Here is a 16,973-nt window from a genome sequence, read left to right on the forward strand (position 1 = left end):
TAGGAGCCCAGACCAGAAATACCAGCTGTAATACATCATGGAAACCACTGGCCCATAGATTAGAGAGGGATCAATACACATGGTAGCGTTGCCCATAGCAACCAATAGGGTTCCAGGTTTCTTTTCACTGCAGCAGACAGGATACTGAAAGCGAAGTCCTGATAGGTTGCTAGGGGTAACCGCTGGAAGTCGCCCTGTAAAGCATCTACTGATAAACTACAATTCCCATGGTGCTCCGCGCACACCTCCAGTGACAGGCGCCATGTTTGTGTAGCCTCAGCCTTCGGTTTCTATACGTGTAGTATACAGCGGGAATATAGTCTGGGAACGTGTAGTCACGGCAGCCCGCCCGATGTAGGGGGCACGGCGGGCACAAGAAGCGCAATTTCCAGCACCAAAATGAGCCGCGGATGACGTCAGGAGGACAGGGAACGTCCGGGGTGACGTCAGGACGTACGGGCGGGAGTTGTGAACCCTGGAGCTGGCGGTGAGGGCTGAGCGGCGGAGATGCCTCGGCTGGAGCTGTGCGGGGTCACCGTGGACTTCCCGTTCACTCCGTACAAGTGTCAGGAGGACTATATGAGCAAAGTGCTGGAGTGTCTGAACAAGGTGAGGGGAGGGGCTTACACTAGAGGGACACAAGTGGGAGGGGCTACAATCAAGAAGCGCTTACACATGGGAGGAGCTTACACAAGGGAGAAACATGGGGGAGGCTTACACAAGGGAGACAAGTAGGAGGGGCTTACACAAGGGAGACAAGTAGGAGGGGCTTACACAAGGGAGACAAGTAGGAGGGGCTTACACAAGGGAGAAACATGGGAGGGGTTTCTAATGGGACCGCTAGAGGGGTTTTACACAAGGGAGGAAGAAGTGGAAGGAGCTTGTGCAAAAGAGGAGTTATCTCACTAGGAAGAAGTAGGAGGGGCTTGCTCTACAGAGATTTAGCTGGGAGGGGCTTACACAAGGGAGAGAAGGTTTGCACTGGCTGGTAGGGGCTTGCACTAGGGTGACATCGTTAGGAGATATGGGGGGGGCTTGCACTAGGTTGACAGCTGGGAGATATAGGGGGGCTTGCACTAGGGTGACGCAACTGGGAGATAAAGGAGGGGATTGCACTAGGTTGACAGCTAGGAGATGTAGGAGGGGCTTGCACTAGAGTGATGCAGCTGGGAGATATAGGAGGGGCTTGCACTAGAGTGATGCAGCTGGGAGATATAGGAGGGGCTTGCACTAGGGTGATATAGCTAGGAGATATAGGGGGGCTTGCACTAGGGTAATAGCTAGGAGATATAGGGGGGCTTGCACTAGGGTAATAGCTAGGAGATATAGGGGGGCTTGCACTAGGGTGATATAGCTAGGAGATATAGGGGGGCTTGCACTAGGGTGATATAGCTAGGAGATATAGGGGGGCTTGCACTAGGGTGATATAGCTAGGAGATATAGGGGGGCTTGCACTAGGTTGACAGCTAGGAGATATAGGGGGGCTTGCACTAGGGTGACATAGCTAGGAGATATAGGGGGGCTTGCACTAGGGTGATATAGCTAGGAGATATAGGGGGGCTTGCACTAGGGTAATAGCTAGGAGATATAGGGGGGCTTGCACTAGGGTAATAGCTAGGAGATATAGGGGGGCTTGCACTAGGGTGACGCAGCTAGGAGATATATAGGAGGGGCTTGCACTAGGGTGACATAGCTAGAAGATATAGGGGGGCTTGCACTAGGGTGACATAGCTAGGAGATAAAGGAGGGGCTTGCACTAGGGTGATATAGCTAGGATATATAAGGGGGCTTGCACTAGGGTGACATAGCTAGGAGATAAAGGAGGGGCTTGCACTAGGGTGATATAGCTAGGATATATAGGGGGGCTTGCACTAGGGTGACATAGCTAGGAGATATAGGGGGGCTTGCACTAGGGTGATATAGCTAGGAGATATAGGGGGGCTTGCACTCGGGTGATATAGCTAGAAGATATAGGGGGGCTTGCACTAGGGTGACATAGCTAGGAGATATAGGGGGGCTTGCACTAGGGTGATATAGCTAGGAGATATAGGGGGGCTTGCACTAGGGTAATAGCTAGGAGATATAGGGGGGCTTGCACTAGGGTAATAGCTAGGAGATATAGGGGGGCTTGCACTAGGGTGACGCAGCTAGGAGATATGTAGGAGGGGCTTGCACTAGGGTAATAGCTAGGAGATATAGGGGGGCTTGCACTAGGGTGACATAGCTAGAAGATATAGGGGGGCTTGCACTAGGGTGACATAGCTAGGAGAGAAAGGAGGGGCTTGCACTAGGGTGACATAGCTAGGAGATATAGGGGGGCTTGCACTAGGGTGACATAGCTAGGAGATATAGGGGGGCTTGCACTAGGGTGACATAGCTAGGAGATATAGGGGGGCTTGCACTAGGGTGACATAGCTAGGAGATATAGGGGGCTTGCACTAGGGTAATAGCTAGGAGATATAGGGGGTCTTACACTAGGGTGACAGCTAGGAGATATAGGGGGGCTTGCACTAGGGTGACATAGCTAGGAGATATAAGAAGGGTATGCTCTAGGATGACATAGCTAGGAGATATAGGGGGAAGGGGGGCTTGCACTGGGGTGACACCGCTAGGAGGTATAGGAGGGGATTGCACTAGGGTGACAGCACAATACAAAGCAATGGGCTATACATGTACCCGCACGGACAACTTCACGGAACGTGTGAATGCAGCCTTATTAATCTTTTTTTTTTTTTTTTTTTCCTCCAGGGAGTCAATGGTGTCCTGGAGAGCCCCACAGGCACAGGAAAGACGCTGTGCTTACTCTGTGCCACTCTAGCCTGGCGCCAACACTATAAAGATGGCATCACTGCCCGGAAAATCAAAGAGCGTATGCAAGGAGCGGAGATGTTCCCGGACCGGCCGACTGCAGACTGGGGGAGCGGAGAGCTGAGTGCACAAGGCTCAGGTACAGGATGACGGTGATGGAGGCCACAATGTGCGCTAGAGATAACAGCGGACATGTTCTACTGTATACCGTCAGTGGATAGCAACATTCAGTGGTCCCCCCCCACCCATACTACTAAAGCTTCACACAGCTGAGGGTTTGTTACCATTTTATCCAGTCCAGACAATCCTCTGCCGAGTCAATAGCTTGTATCCAGACTGTCACCTGCGCTGATACATTGTAACAGACCGGGCAGGGGGGGTGTTTAGAGGATCACATAGGACCTGCGGCTACAACTCCCATCATACCCTGACAGCTCCTTTACAGTATTGCTCTGTAACCTTTAGCTTTCCAGTTGTTACAGAAACTACAACTCTCATCATGCACTGACAGCCTTGATGGGAGTTGTAGTTCCTCAACAGCTGGGGGTCACAATTTTGGGGGAAAAATCAATCTCATCAGTAAGTGAATTTTAGAATTTTTTTTTATGATTATTAACTTATTATTAATCTTCAATGGGTTTAGGGTGTTCTTAGAAAATGTCTTTATCCTGGAGCTCCCCTTTAAAACATAGATATTTCCTTTGCTTTTGAAGCATATTACAGTGATGTCCCCAGGATAATTTACGCCTCCAGAACTCACTCTCAGCTGACACAAGTCATCAGTGAACTGAAGCAGACAACGTACAGGTAATGATATAACAATTGGGGGGGGGTCGGGGGGGGTCACCATCTTGATTTCTTTCTCATCATCTTCATTCCTGAACAATGTCTGCAATGTGGCCCCTTTGCAATATCCGCTGCCATTAGGGGGTCCCACTGCCATGATGGTACAAGGGTCAGGTAGGTGGTCAGTGTCACAGTAACATTCACATGATGCCAGGACACAAGGTCTCCAGCAGAACATTGCCCATCACACTGCCCCCGCCATCTTGTTTTCTTCCCATAGTGCCATCTCTTCCCCAGGTAAATGGCGCACGCGCACCTGGCCGTCCACATGATGGAGAAGGTGACCCATCACACCAGGCACCTAGTCCCATGGCTCCAGGCCTGATGCCCACTGTAGACATTTTTGTTGGTGGACAGGGGATTTTGCTGTACAGCAGCTCTTCTATGGGATCAGGTTAGACCAGCCAGCCTTCACCCTCCTTAATTCACCCTCTCTATGACTCTGTCCTTGGTCCCTGGTTCTCCTTTCTTGGCCACTTTTGATCGATACTAACCACTACATACCGGGCACATTCCACAAAACCGTTTTCTAGAGATGATCTGACTCCGGCGTCTACACATCACTATTGGCCATTGTCACAGTCATTGACTCTGAAAACTAACTAATCACCTTTTTATTTTTAGGCCTAAAGTCAGCGTCCTGGGCTCCCGGGAGCAGTTGTGCATACACCCAGATGTGAAGAAGCAAGAAAATAATCACGTGAAGGTACGTATACTCCATCTGCATCGCTGTCATCATGTGTTACATACAGATTAACATAACTTGTATCGTCCTGTCAGGTCCATATGTGCCGCTCCAAGGTGTCCACCCGCTCCTGTCACTACTATAATAATGTGGAGGGTAAGTTCTGTGATATGATAGATTATGGTGAGAAGAAGTCATGTGATAAAAATGGCTCAGGTTGCCCAGTCTCCCCATTCTTCTAGATCAGGGATGTCAAACTCAGGCCCTCCAGTTGTTGCAAAACTACAATTCCCATCATGCCTGGGCAACCAAAGCTAAAGGTTTTGGCTGTCCAGGCATAATGGGAATTGTAGTTTTGCAACAGCTGAAGGGCTTGAGTTTGACACCTGTGTTCTGTATGCCATGTTATACCCCTTGTTGTCATATCATACCCGCAGATATTGTAAAGCGGAGGCCCTGCTGTAAAACTACAAGGCATGCCAGCCATAGATATGCTTGAAATTATAATCTTTGCAACTACATTGAAATGTCAAGTAGTGTTCACTGGGGCCATAATACAAACTCATACAGTCTGCAATGATTGTCTTCCTAGAAAAGAGCACAGAGAAGGATCTCACCACCCACATACTGGACATCGAGGACCTGGTGAAGAGCGGCACCAAGCACAGGTACTGCAGTAACGTCACACGTCACATCTGCTAACTAGTGTTGAGCGGACCTGCCAAACGGTTTGGGTTTGGCAACGATCTCCGAATCCAAACGCTTGGCATTTGGCACACTTCCCAACACCTGCAGAAGTTGGATGCAGCCATAGGGCTGCCAGGAAAGCATGGATACAGCCTATGGCCTACGTTGCCGAACCTGAACAGTTTGACAGGTCCACTGAACCCTACTACTAACCCTTATGCAGTTAGGCTATGTTCACACGTTGCCTTTTTGATTGTTTTAGCTGGAACTGAATAAATAAGGCAATATGTGAATACAGTCTAAGTGCACATGGATATCATAATAAGGGGTGTTACATTTATAGAGCAGTGGGCTAGGACATGTGACCTCTCTTATGTCTGGCTGCTGATATCACCAAGGGTTTTAGAATCCTCAGTGATCTGCTTACAATGCAATTAGATTTTTCAGCCCCTTGAAATAGACTATACATGTTATTTTCTAAGTGTTGGATCTTTTTGTGTGCAGAGCCTGCCCCTACTACCTCTCAAGGAATCTCAAGCAGCAAGCGGACATTATATTCATGCCCTACAATTATCTGCTGGACCCAAAGGTAATAGTATCTCTACAACTGTAACCTCTGCTTACATATATCTAATCTATTGTTGAATTCATTGAGATCCAGCAACCAACTAATGCAATGGTGCTTAAGAACTACAGTTCCCATCATGCCTTGGCGTCCTTTGGCTGTACAGGCATGATAGGAATTATAGGTTTGCAATAGCTGGAATACTGCAGGTTTTGCACCAATGCTTTCTAATATATATAATCTACATGTCTTGCTAGACCTTCTCTTATGTCATGGGACAGGCTGGAGCTTTTTATATAGAATAGTTATAAAATATATTTCTATTTCCAGCTTCAATAGGACGCTATAGGTTCTGGGTTGTCAAATAAAATTATCTAGAACACACAAGAGATTTTATTAGCTTTGTGCAGACAGTGTTTTGTCTTTATGAGAATAAGTCATTATCATTTTCTGATGGAGATCTTTGCTTGGATTGAAAACATTCTTGTGTAGGTCCAAGGATGATATCCTGATTGTAGTACTAACAGCTGAGGGTTCTACATTGTGTGAACAGAGCCTTTCTGTGTTTTTAATCCACTCCTGGTTTCGGTTGCTATAAGGACCTGACATGAGGACCAAATACTGCCTGAAATATACTGTTTGTGAACCCAGCCTTAGGCTATGTTCACACTGCGTATATGTCCGGCCGCGAAAATATACGCGGTAAACTCCGGCCAGGGATTTACGCTACTTGCGGCCGGCTACGTACGGAGTGCGAACTTACACCCGCAGTCTACTTACGATTCCTGAGCGCCCTACGTAGCGATCTGACAGCGGTCTTTTACTTGGAAATCTTCGCCTAGCCCCGGACACCCCACAGAACCTTTTGGATCGGCACAAAAAGATGGCAAAATGAGGAAATCACCACTACGTACGGGACCGCATGTTACGCTACGGGCGTCAGTTACAGAATTTTCGTTCTCAAACAATGGTCTGGTTCATTTTTTACGCCGCCACATAGATCCTCGCGTAAGTTCTTACGTAGTGTGAACTGTGCCGCCGTAGATCGTATACTTTCCATTGTACGCAAACTACTTGTCTCTGGCCGCTTATTCACGGAACGCGCTGCGTCCGGAGACTTACGTAGTGTGAACATAGCCCCCGGGTGCGTTAACACGTACAGGATCTGCAGCAGATTTGATGGTGCAGATTTGAAACCGTTGACTCAAAGCAAATCTGCAGCTTCAGATCAGCGCCATCAAATCTGCTGCAGATCCGTAGATCCTGTACGTGTCAATGCTCCCTTAGACTCTTTATGGGGACTTGCATCTGTATGTCATTTTTCTGGCCTACAAATATTTGTTGAAGCTGCAATTTGCAGAAAAACGTTTTTTTTTTCCATTTTGTTTTCACAACCTTTGCCGCTTTTATGAAAGCTGGTGGGCCTTAAAGAGGTACTCCGGTAAAAATCTTTTTCTTTTAACCCCTAAACGGCCAAGGACATAAATGTACGTCCTGGCGCCGCTAGGGGAGTTCAAATGAGAAATGTCCGGTCTTCTAAGGGTTAAATCAACTGGTTTCAGAAGTTTACTTCTATTTACAAATCTGTAGTCTTCCAGTACTTATCAGCTGCTTTATTTTTGTAAGTTTTTGTCACTAGTTTTTAAAGAAAAAGATTTTTTATGGCGCATCTCTTTAACAGGAAGAGTTGTGGGTGATTTTATATAGCTAATGGAAGTTTTTGGCATAGACAAATACCAGCATAATAAACTTCGACACAATCATTTGGCACAAGTCACTGAAGAGCTTTGTTTACCTGCCAGCATAGATGATCGCCATAGAGCGAGCAGTCTAGGTCCTACACAACATTAGTAAACCTGTCCCATGATTCTTGTTTTCTAGAGTCGTAAGGCGCATAACATTGATCTGAAGGGCACGGTTGTGATATTTGATGAAGCACACAATGTGGTACGTCATCATCCCGGACAGCCGTCCTGTACCATTAGGGTCATGGAGCTTGACCTTTACCTATGACTTTTTACCATCCTGTCAGGAGAGAATGTGTGAGGAGTCGGCCTCTTTTGACCTGACACCGTATGACTTGGCTTCTGGCATTGATGCTTTGGATCTGGTGATGAAGGACCTCACAGACAACCTGGAGCAGAAGCACATAAGCGCACAGTTCAACATGGAAGCACCCAGTTCTGGTGAGTTAGAACCCTTTCACACATCAGTCTTATACTGTCTGCCATTGATATGATCGGACCTTTTTACACATCTGTAGTTGCTTTAGATCTGTAAAAATGGACAGGATTCTTGCTGCAAAAAATATTGGCGTGTCTTGTACAGACTGCATTTGTTGCATGGATCACTCATTTAAATCAGTGGGTCCATTCAATTCTTCTGGCTACAGATACACATTGGTAATGCTGTCCCTAGTTGCGGATCCACAATTACATAGAGCATTAAGGATGCGTAAATGTGGCCATGCAGGGTAAGAACAAGGTTTTCATTCTCCATCTACTATATATATAAATTAAAATTCCATTCCTATTTCATTAAAGCTACCTGATGAATTCTGGATAAATGGACAGAATTAGAAAAAATATTTCAAATCCAAGAAATGTATTCACATAATCCAGTACAGGAATGCAACGTTTTGACCCTAAGGGTCTTTATCAAGCACAGCGTTGCATTTCTGTACTGTATGATGTGAATACATTTCTTGGATTTGATTGCACTAGGCATGCTGTTTGAATTCTTTATTTTTAAAGTGATATTGTACCACCTTTCCATATAAAAAATTCATATCCTGCCGTATAAGAATTTCTTTGTGGTCTCTCCCCTCAAAAATGCATACTATTGTTGGTGGACAGTGCCGTAGGGGCGGGGCTTAATGGGCATGGAACATCATATCTCTGTCCACATCAGCGCAGTAAGCCCAGCCCCCTCCTTGACGTTATTGGCGTCTAGGCCCCGACCCCACTGCAGCCATTTGAATGGGCCTAGGCCCTGCCCCCTCTAATCCAGCTTTCACAGAGAGGGTGGGGCTATGCCTCTAGGTTGTCCTATTCTGATTATGCTGCAGAGGGGGTGGGGCCTATATGCATATGATGTCACAGAGGGACGGGGCCGATGTGGGTGGAGAGGTGGGCTTTCACGGCCGCACCAACAATAACATGCATTTTTGAGGGGAGAGACCCCAAATAAATGTCCACAATATAAGCTTAAGAAGGTGCTGAGAACTCTTGATATGGGTAGGGAATGACAGTATCACTTTAAGCCTTCACACCTGGAAAGTCTTCATGTAACAGGGAGACAGCAGGGAGAGGAGCGCACACAGCGCGACTTCTCCCAGCTCGTTCTCCTGATCGGTCACGGTCTGAACACTCAGACTCAGTGTTCAAAACATTTGACATCCCGTCTCTCTGACATGTCAAAATTGTTTTTTTTTTTTGTGATCTCTTTTAAAGGGTTTATTCAGGATCAGAAAAACATGGCCGGTGTCTTCCAATAATAGCCCGACTTTTGTCTCGAGTTTGGGTGGGGTTCAGCTATTTCTTTTTCTCCTTATATCTTTAATGTTGCTGTGTTTCCAGGTTTAAATGTAGAAATTGAAGACTTGGCCAAGATAAAGGGTGAGTGTTGATACCTGGCCGCTCCTAAAGACAGAAACACAGGTTAGCAAACATTGATGTAACAGCCTGGTACATCTGGAAATATTAATAGTTTGGATATCATTTTACAAGATCTTTTCTTACTTTCAATAAACACAGGTAGCAAAACTATAGGACCTGTAAACTTTTATTTTATTTACTGTTATTTCATTGGAGAAAAACATACTGTGTGATAGATGTTAATTTACATTTTTTGTGTTCATACTACATTATGTCCACTAGATGGCAGCACACTGTTTTTAATTATATGTATTCTGCCTTTCTACCCTTCAGCCACTAGATGGTGCTGGGTGCATGTGTATAAGGTAACACGTGTGTATAATATAACGGTACGGTTTTAATCCCCCAGGGGCCCTCCTGCAGATAGAGAGTGCCATTGACGCTGTAACACTTCCAGCCAATGGGAATGGCATTACCAGGGAAGGAAGGTAGGGGATAGCACTACAGTAGTGTTTTTTTTTTTTGTTTTTTTTTTTGTATATGAATGCCTGATGAGTCAGAATATCTGATAATCTGGCAGCTTTCTTCTTCCCTTCATGCCGAATTAAGGACCCAGTCATGTGAACTTTTCAGGATTATTTTCCAATATATGTCAGAGTACTGGGGCAAAAGTATTCTGACCTATACTAGGGTGTATCAGTGGCAGACCCAGAGTGTTTCCGAAATAGAAAAACAAGAAAACAGGCTGCATGTAGTCACTAGAAGGCTACATTTGCTCTAGTAAAATCAATGGGCATGCTGCAGGTATGCTTGAGTATATATTGAAATGCTTTTTTTCTGGTATCCTAATAAATCTAGGCTCTGAATGTCTATATAACAGGTAGAATGTGGGCTGTCTGGTTTATAGTGGCGGACCTCCTTCTATCACATCCTTGTGCTCTGATTTGACCACTTAAGCTTGTAAAATATATTAGGGAAGTTAGAAGTGCTGATGTATTTGGGTTTACCTTATAATTGAAGCCCCAGCTTAGACAACTCCATGCACTGGGGATGTTTCAGTGCTATTAAGCTGATCAGGGATCGGGTAAAGCTGGTATGCAGACTCCTGAATATATGATGATGACGTCAAGTAACCGCTTTTTAGCACCTTGGCAAAAGAAAATGGCTATGGGATCGATATCTACCTTAATTCCCCCTCCCCCCCACACCCTCCTCATTTTGGTACAAAATGTTCCTGTTGTGCGGTTCGTCAGTCTGGATGAGTGTGTAACATTCCTGCCGGTAATATACAATACACAGCAGAGAACGTGGAGATTTTATCTGACCACATGGCATCCTTCCAGCAATTGGTTACATGGATAACCTAATTTTCTGCTTTTAAGTAAAATGTTTGGAAAAAAAAACAAAAAACATAGAAAGTTGGCATCTATTCAGTGCAGATTCTGGATAACATTTATGAACACAAGCCACACTATCTGTTTACCAATCATTTGTCTATGGTAACTATAGTTCAAGGAGAAGTTCTGTAAAATACAAAAAAGGCAGGGTGCTGTGGGAACATAATAAACAAATATACTTATCTATACTCGTGCCCCCTAAGTGTGGTTCCCAGGTCCCGCTGACTGCCTCCTGCAGAGACATCACATGCCTGAGTGATTGATTACCTGCTCAGCCAATCAGTGATTGGGACGAGCAATCGCCCAGCAGGCTGTGACGTTGCAGCTGGAGGAGCTGGGTATGTGACATAACCCAATTCTAGGTGACCCGGGAGCGGTCCTATGGGGGCACAGGCACTGGTAAGTATTCTTTAAGTTCCCACAATTCTGGTAACTGGGTAGCAAACAGTAAAAGTGCCCCCTTTGTGTTTCACAAACTTATAGTGCCCTACACTACTGTCAGTCCCCTCAGACTGTAATGAACTTCCTAATGCCAAGTAATACTCCCTTGTACACAGCTGTACAAAATGGTCTGTATACTATCCGCAATTGCACATAGTATACCCATTGTTTTCTATGAGCCAGTGCATGTGACTATGCCGTCCATGGTCTGTGCATTTGCCCAGACCTTAAAGAAATAGTACATACCATTGCTTCTCGGCCTTTTGGCTAAGATCTGTTCTTATCAGTTTAATATCTGATACGCACCCTATCTGGGGACCATATATTAAATGGATTTTCAGAACAGGGAGATGGAAAAAGCTTGCTCCAATCATTGACCTGGTATTGCAGTGCTTCCAGGTTCAGGGCACCTAAAAAAAAATATATATAGGACATACCATTTTATGGTTTTAGTGGTCTGGACCACTGTGTATGGTCTGTTACTGTGCACACATTGGGGATGTCAGATGTTTATATAGGGTAGACTGTTCTCGTTCAGCCTTATCGCTGCCTCTACATGGGATTCTCCTATAGGTGGTTTTTTCATCTTGCTATGTGAAAGCTCATACAGTCTTGAGATTGCTCCGAGTCTTACAGATCCTTCTCTTCGCACAGTTACATCTTTGAGCTCTTTGCTTCTGCGGGGATCACATACGAAACAAGAACGAGTCTTCTGGAGTTACTGGATCAGATCATACAGCATGTGGGCGGAAGTAAGGAGTTCTCTGTTTTAAGTCTAACCTCCTTAATCATATAATAAATAGGTCTTATTAAACATCTCTGGTTTTAGGTTCTGGCGTCTTCACAAACACACTAGGCCTTCAGAAGTTGTCTGACATCATCCAGGTACGTAAGAAACGCTAGTAATGGGTTATGTTGTCCTGATCAATATGTCCTCCAGGAGAGATTTCATTAGCATTCTCACCAGGCTTTGCATGTAATGTTTTGGTAATTTTTTTTCTATATTTTCTACAGATTGTATTTAATATTGAGGTCCCCGAGGGCTCAGCGGCTCCAACCAGGAATCCGCAAATCTCCAAATTCTACAAGGTCAGGGACAGAGCAAAGCAAACGGCAATCACTAAAGCATCTGTCAACCTCATTGTATAGTTTATTCATAGATATAATGGACATTGATAGCTACATTTTTGTTAAAGGGGTTGGAGAGGGAATTTAGAAAAGAGACCTGTCCCCACCCCTCCTGCTGTTTATGGTCCAGAGCTTCACCACTCTGGAGTCCTGAGTGGAAGTTCGGACACTGTGCACAGGACCATTGCCACCAATCAGTGGTTACGTACAAGAGGCATATGGCAGCCAAGGCTAGTGGTTGGCCACAATGACCCATTTACATTGACATCCCCAGGACACTACTACTGGAGACTCTGAAGTGGAAACAATCAAAGTTGTCAGTAGAGATGAGCAAATCTACAGTAGGAACAAAGCAAATCAATCTGCAGGCTTTGAAGTCTGCTCCCCTCTGTGCCGCTCCTCCCCAGGTTCTGGAAAAAGATGGACCCAGTAATGGAAAACTGGAAAGATTCACTTATCTCTAGTTGTAAGGATGGATGGATAGATGAATATGATTTTTTAAAAAATTTCTCCAGTACAATTAAATGAACTCTTACTGTTCTGGTGGTAGAGTAACTATAAGCAGGGACGTGTATATAATAGCACTTGTGTCTTTTATCTTCAGGTCCATATCCATCCAGACACCAGCCAGAAGAAGAAACCTCGTGGGGATATCTGGAGTAACAGCAGAAGGCAGGGAGGTGAGTGCTCTGTACACTTAAGGCCCTATTCCATGGAACGATTATCGGCCGTTAGAAGGCAACAATCAGCCAACGTCGTTCATGTCGGCTGATCGTTGCAGTCGTTTCTCTTTCAACCATGTTGAAAAACAAACGTCTGTGATAGCAGCGATCTGCTGCCGTTGCTCCGTTGAATAGGAGCAGTGTCAGCAGACCGCCACTATCCCTTATGGGCTGCCTGAACGATCTAGCGATCACCCGTTCCGCACTCACCTGCTCGCTGCCGCCGCGTGTATTACCGGTGGCAGTGAGTGGGGAACGAGTAGCAAACAAGCGCTAATAGCGCTCCTTTGCTTCTCACTGTCGGCTAGTGGAATAGGGGCTTTACTCTTGCTCTCAGCTTATTCATGGCATTGTCCCTCCTATGTATGCCCTATATGGGTAGTGAGGGCTCACGATGCCAGCAATCACCAAACTGATAGTGGGGTTATTGCAAGACCTTAGGTTGCAGGTAATCAGGTAATATTTCTGTGTAAATGGACCCTAAGGTTTGCATATAAAGTTACTTTAAAGAGCTAAAATACATGCTGAATCTCCCCTACCCCCTCATATTAACCCTCCCTGCAAAACAGAGTGCAGAAACAACTGGCCAGGGACACTGTTTACATGTACCGTCTCCGAAGGGAGGAGGGAAAGATGGATAGAAAAGCTAACACACAGTTTTCTGTGTATTCAGCAGAAAGCAGCAGACTCAAAACCCGGGGAAGGAGACAGAAAAGATAATAACAAATATGGAATAAATTGTTAGGGTGGGTTCACATTGAGGAATTCTCACGGATAAACTCCGTGGAATTTCGCCAGCTGTAAGAATTGACATGACAGTTCTTTCGGCGGAATGTGGAATCAGCCGGCCCAAACATGGTGTCTATGGAGCCAGCGTAAAGGCAGCTGGCGGAATTCCGCTGAGTTTATCCGCGAGAATTCCTCAGTGTGAACCCACCCTAATAATTTGTTCCATATTTGTTATTATCTTTTCTGTCTCCTTCCCCGAGTTTTGAGTCTGCTGCTTTCTGCTGAATACACAGAAAACTGTGTGTTAGCTTTTCTATCCATCTTTCCCTCCTCCCTTTGGAGACGGTACATGTAAACAGTGTCCCTGGCCAGCTGTTTATCCGCGAGATTTCCTCAATGTGAACTCACCCTTAGTCTTCAGCAGGGGGGGATGGATGATTCAGTGTGTATTTTACTCTTTTACTTTGTCAACAGAATCTTATATGTGCTGCTCAGCAGGCTTTTTGCATTTTTCTCTATTGGTGGCGTCTGAGTTTTTGCAGTCCCGTGCACCTCTCTGCTGCCTCCACCCTATTTGTATGAAGAATCGGGGTTTTGCCTGTTTTGAGTATATATTTTCCCATTTTCCACCTCTTTTCTCTCTCAGGGAAGGTTCTCAGCTACTGGTGCTTCAGTCCCGGTTACACAATGCACGACCTTGTGAGTCATGGGGTACGGAGCATTATTCTGACCAGCGGGACCTTGTGTCCTCTCGGCTCCTTCACCATGGAAATGCAAATGTAAGTGGCCTAATGTAATACATGTTGGGAGTTGTAGTTTGCCAACTGCTGGAAGCCCACTTCCCATGACATCTATGTGCATATATGGGTTTCATGCTTACTGGGGTTGCTTATTGTTACTGTCTGATGCCGTTAGTCCATTCTGAATTTCCAGCCCTTTCCCGGTGTCGCTGGAGAACCCACACGTCATTGACAAACACCAGATCTGGGTTGGAATTGTTCCTCAGGGCCCTGATGGAGCTAAGCTCAGCTCTGCTTTTGATAGAAGGTAAAGTGACCGCAATACCAGCTCCTGATGCCCCCATATTTTTTTAGTTTGACATACTGGAACATTGCTCCCTTGCATTCCGATTTGGGCTGTTCCTCTGTTATTTACCCTGGAAATACAGTATGTAAATGTGCTATAGCATTTCAGATATACATTCTGATGCTATACAGTACATGCCCTGAAAATACAGAATGTAAATGTGCTATAGCATTTCAGATATACATTCTGATGCTATACAGTACACGCCCTGAAAATACAGAATGTAAATGTGCTATAGCATTTCAGATATACATTCTGATGCTATACAGTACACACTAAGTGCTGCTTATTGCTGTAATTCCTGTTTATTACAACGTGAATGTGTTACTATATGTCTCCTCTTTTATCTAAAAATGCATAAAAGTCTTATTTTACTTTTCCTACAGGTTTTCACCAGATTATTTATCCTCTTTGGGGAAAACAGTTGGTAATTTCCGCTCAGTTTTACTATAATTTTGCATGGATTTCTTTGTGCACGTGTATATATTTTTTGTGGACTTGTACAAGCTTCCTCCCTCTGTTTGCAGGGGAGGGACGCCCTGTCTGATCTCCACCTGTCTGTGCTAGGAATGGAATTCCTGCCATCTATTCTGCTTCTCTCTGTATTTGGGTTATACCTGCCTGGACACCATCTGCCTGGGCAGGGGAGGGGCCTCTTTGGCTGGGCAGGGGAGGGGCTTCTCTGGCTGGGCAGGGGAGGGGCTTCTCTGGCTGTGCATGGAAGGGGCTTTCTTGGCTGGGCAGGGGAGGAACTTTCTTGGCTGGGCAGGGGAGGAGCTTTCTTGGCTGGGCAGGGGAGGGGCCTCCTTGGCTGGGCAGGGGGAGGGCCCTCCTTGGCTGGGCAGGGGAGGGGCTTTCCTTGGCTGGGCAGGGGAGGGATTTTTTTTTATTTCCTTCACAGGGATGCTTTTCCTGCCTGATTCCAACCTCTGTCTATTGAGTCTGTCCTTTGTGGATTACTTTTGTGTTCGTCATAAACCTTATGTTTTGTTTCCAGGTAACATCTCTCGTGTGGTTCCTCACGGCCTGCTAGTCTTTTTCCCCTCATACCCAGTCATGGATAAAAGCCTGGAGTTCTGGAGGGTGAGGTTGTGGTTCAGGTGTCAGGTTGGCCCTGTGCCCTGTATAGCACATGTGCAGTCATGTCTTCCTGTTCTTTCTTTTGCAGGAGAATGGCCTCACCTCACGGATAGAAGACGTAAAACCAATGTTTGTGGAGCCAAGAGGAAAAGGATCATTTACGGAGGTGAGAAAAGCCGTAACGTGATCATCTGGTGGCGTCCTCAGGAATATGATTCACTATCACATGGAAATCTAATAATGTATAATTTCTATATACAACTCGCAATGTAAAGACCGCCTATTGGCCATATGTATAACATAGATTTAAACCTAGAAAATATAAATAAAGCAAATGTATTGAAAACTGCTTGTGATCACAACCCCTGCTGATTTCTTTAAAAATAAATCTTTTGCAGTACTGCCTCTTTTATTACTATATAATATTTTTTCTAGATAATTGATGCATTTTATGAGAGGATCCAGGCTCCCAGCAGCAGCGGTGCCAGTTTCTTTGCAGTATGTAGGGGCAAGGTGTGTGTTTTATGTCCCATGCTGTTTAATGGCCGGCCTATACTTTACATATATTACAGCCACGGTTCCTCTTCTAGGCTAGTGAGGGCTTAGACTTTGCAGACTGCAATGGCCGAGGCGTTATCATCACTGGCCTCCCGTTCCCCCCACGAATGGATCCTCGGGTGATATTGAAGATGCAGTTCCTGGATGAGATGAGAAAAGGGAAAGGAGCTGGTGGACAGGTAAGACTATTTGGCAATTTTTAGGTTTGGATGGTACACTTTAGAGACCACTAAATAAATATATATATATATATATATATATATATATATATATATATATATATATATAAACAAGTTGTTCTAGCAAGGTTTCCTCATCTATATGCATTTTAGGGGATAGGTATAGCAGGTGAGGAGGTAGCGGTAGCACCTGGGTTCTGGTCACAGTGGGGCCCATATAAGAAGGCGTCAGTCTTATAAATGGTATGTGGTTTCTCTCTTTTTGGCATTGAGCATAGGACATCGTAAACGAAGAACCAAGCATTATATGATTGGCCCTTTATTTGAATGGTCAGCATGTAATTGTAGGTTTCTCCTGTAGGGGGAGCTGCATTAAGAGCTGTATAGCGAGAGGTAACCGGAAAAGAGGAAAAGATGAATGTGTATGGGGACCCAATGCATAACTTGTCCCAATACACACCCATTC

General features: G+C 45.3%; 1 protein-coding gene and 1 pseudogene across 3 annotated transcripts in view; both read left to right on the forward strand.

Moving 5' to 3' along the window:
* The first annotated feature begins 245 nt into the window (after positions 1 to 245).
* Positions 246 to 16,973, forward strand: part of RTEL1 (regulator of telomere elongation helicase 1) — a 45,775-nt gene continuing 29,047 nt past the window's right edge. For 2 of the 3 annotated variants that reach the window (XM_069952351.1, XM_069952352.1), the window contains exons 1-22: positions 247 to 609; positions 2,749 to 2,947; positions 3,522 to 3,615; positions 4,279 to 4,360; positions 4,435 to 4,495; positions 4,932 to 5,007; positions 5,531 to 5,615; positions 7,473 to 7,538; positions 7,624 to 7,777; positions 9,170 to 9,208; positions 9,597 to 9,675; positions 11,680 to 11,777; positions 11,855 to 11,910; positions 12,040 to 12,114; positions 12,758 to 12,833; positions 14,251 to 14,383; positions 14,538 to 14,651; positions 15,077 to 15,117; positions 15,688 to 15,773; positions 15,859 to 15,936; positions 16,206 to 16,283; positions 16,361 to 16,507. In XM_069952351.1, the coding sequence (XP_069808452.1) occupies positions 508 to 609; positions 2,749 to 2,947; positions 3,522 to 3,615; positions 4,279 to 4,360; positions 4,435 to 4,495; positions 4,932 to 5,007; positions 5,531 to 5,615; positions 7,473 to 7,538; positions 7,624 to 7,777; positions 9,170 to 9,208; positions 9,597 to 9,675; positions 11,680 to 11,777; positions 11,855 to 11,910; positions 12,040 to 12,114; positions 12,758 to 12,833; positions 14,251 to 14,383; positions 14,538 to 14,651; positions 15,077 to 15,117; positions 15,688 to 15,773; positions 15,859 to 15,936; positions 16,206 to 16,283; positions 16,361 to 16,507 (2,019 nt within the window). In that variant the 5' untranslated portion in view covers positions 247 to 507. Of the gene's footprint in view, positions 610 to 2,748; positions 2,948 to 3,521; positions 3,616 to 4,278; positions 4,361 to 4,434; positions 4,496 to 4,931; positions 5,008 to 5,530; positions 5,616 to 7,472; positions 7,539 to 7,623; positions 7,778 to 9,169; positions 9,209 to 9,596; positions 9,676 to 11,679; positions 11,778 to 11,854; positions 11,911 to 12,039; positions 12,115 to 12,757; positions 12,834 to 14,250; positions 14,384 to 14,537; positions 14,652 to 15,076; positions 15,118 to 15,687; positions 15,774 to 15,858; positions 15,937 to 16,205; positions 16,284 to 16,360; positions 16,508 to 16,973 lie in introns of all 3 variants that reach the window. The other variant, XM_069952350.1, reaches the window with a different exon arrangement.
* LOC138773631 (U2 spliceosomal RNA) lies at positions 11,273 to 11,440 on the forward strand (annotated as a pseudogene).

The sequence above is a fragment of the Dendropsophus ebraccatus genome, chromosome 14, assembly GCF_027789765.1.
Source record: "Dendropsophus ebraccatus isolate aDenEbr1 chromosome 14, aDenEbr1.pat, whole genome shotgun sequence".
NCBI classification, from domain to species: Eukaryota; Metazoa; Chordata; class Amphibia; order Anura; family Hylidae; genus Dendropsophus; species Dendropsophus ebraccatus.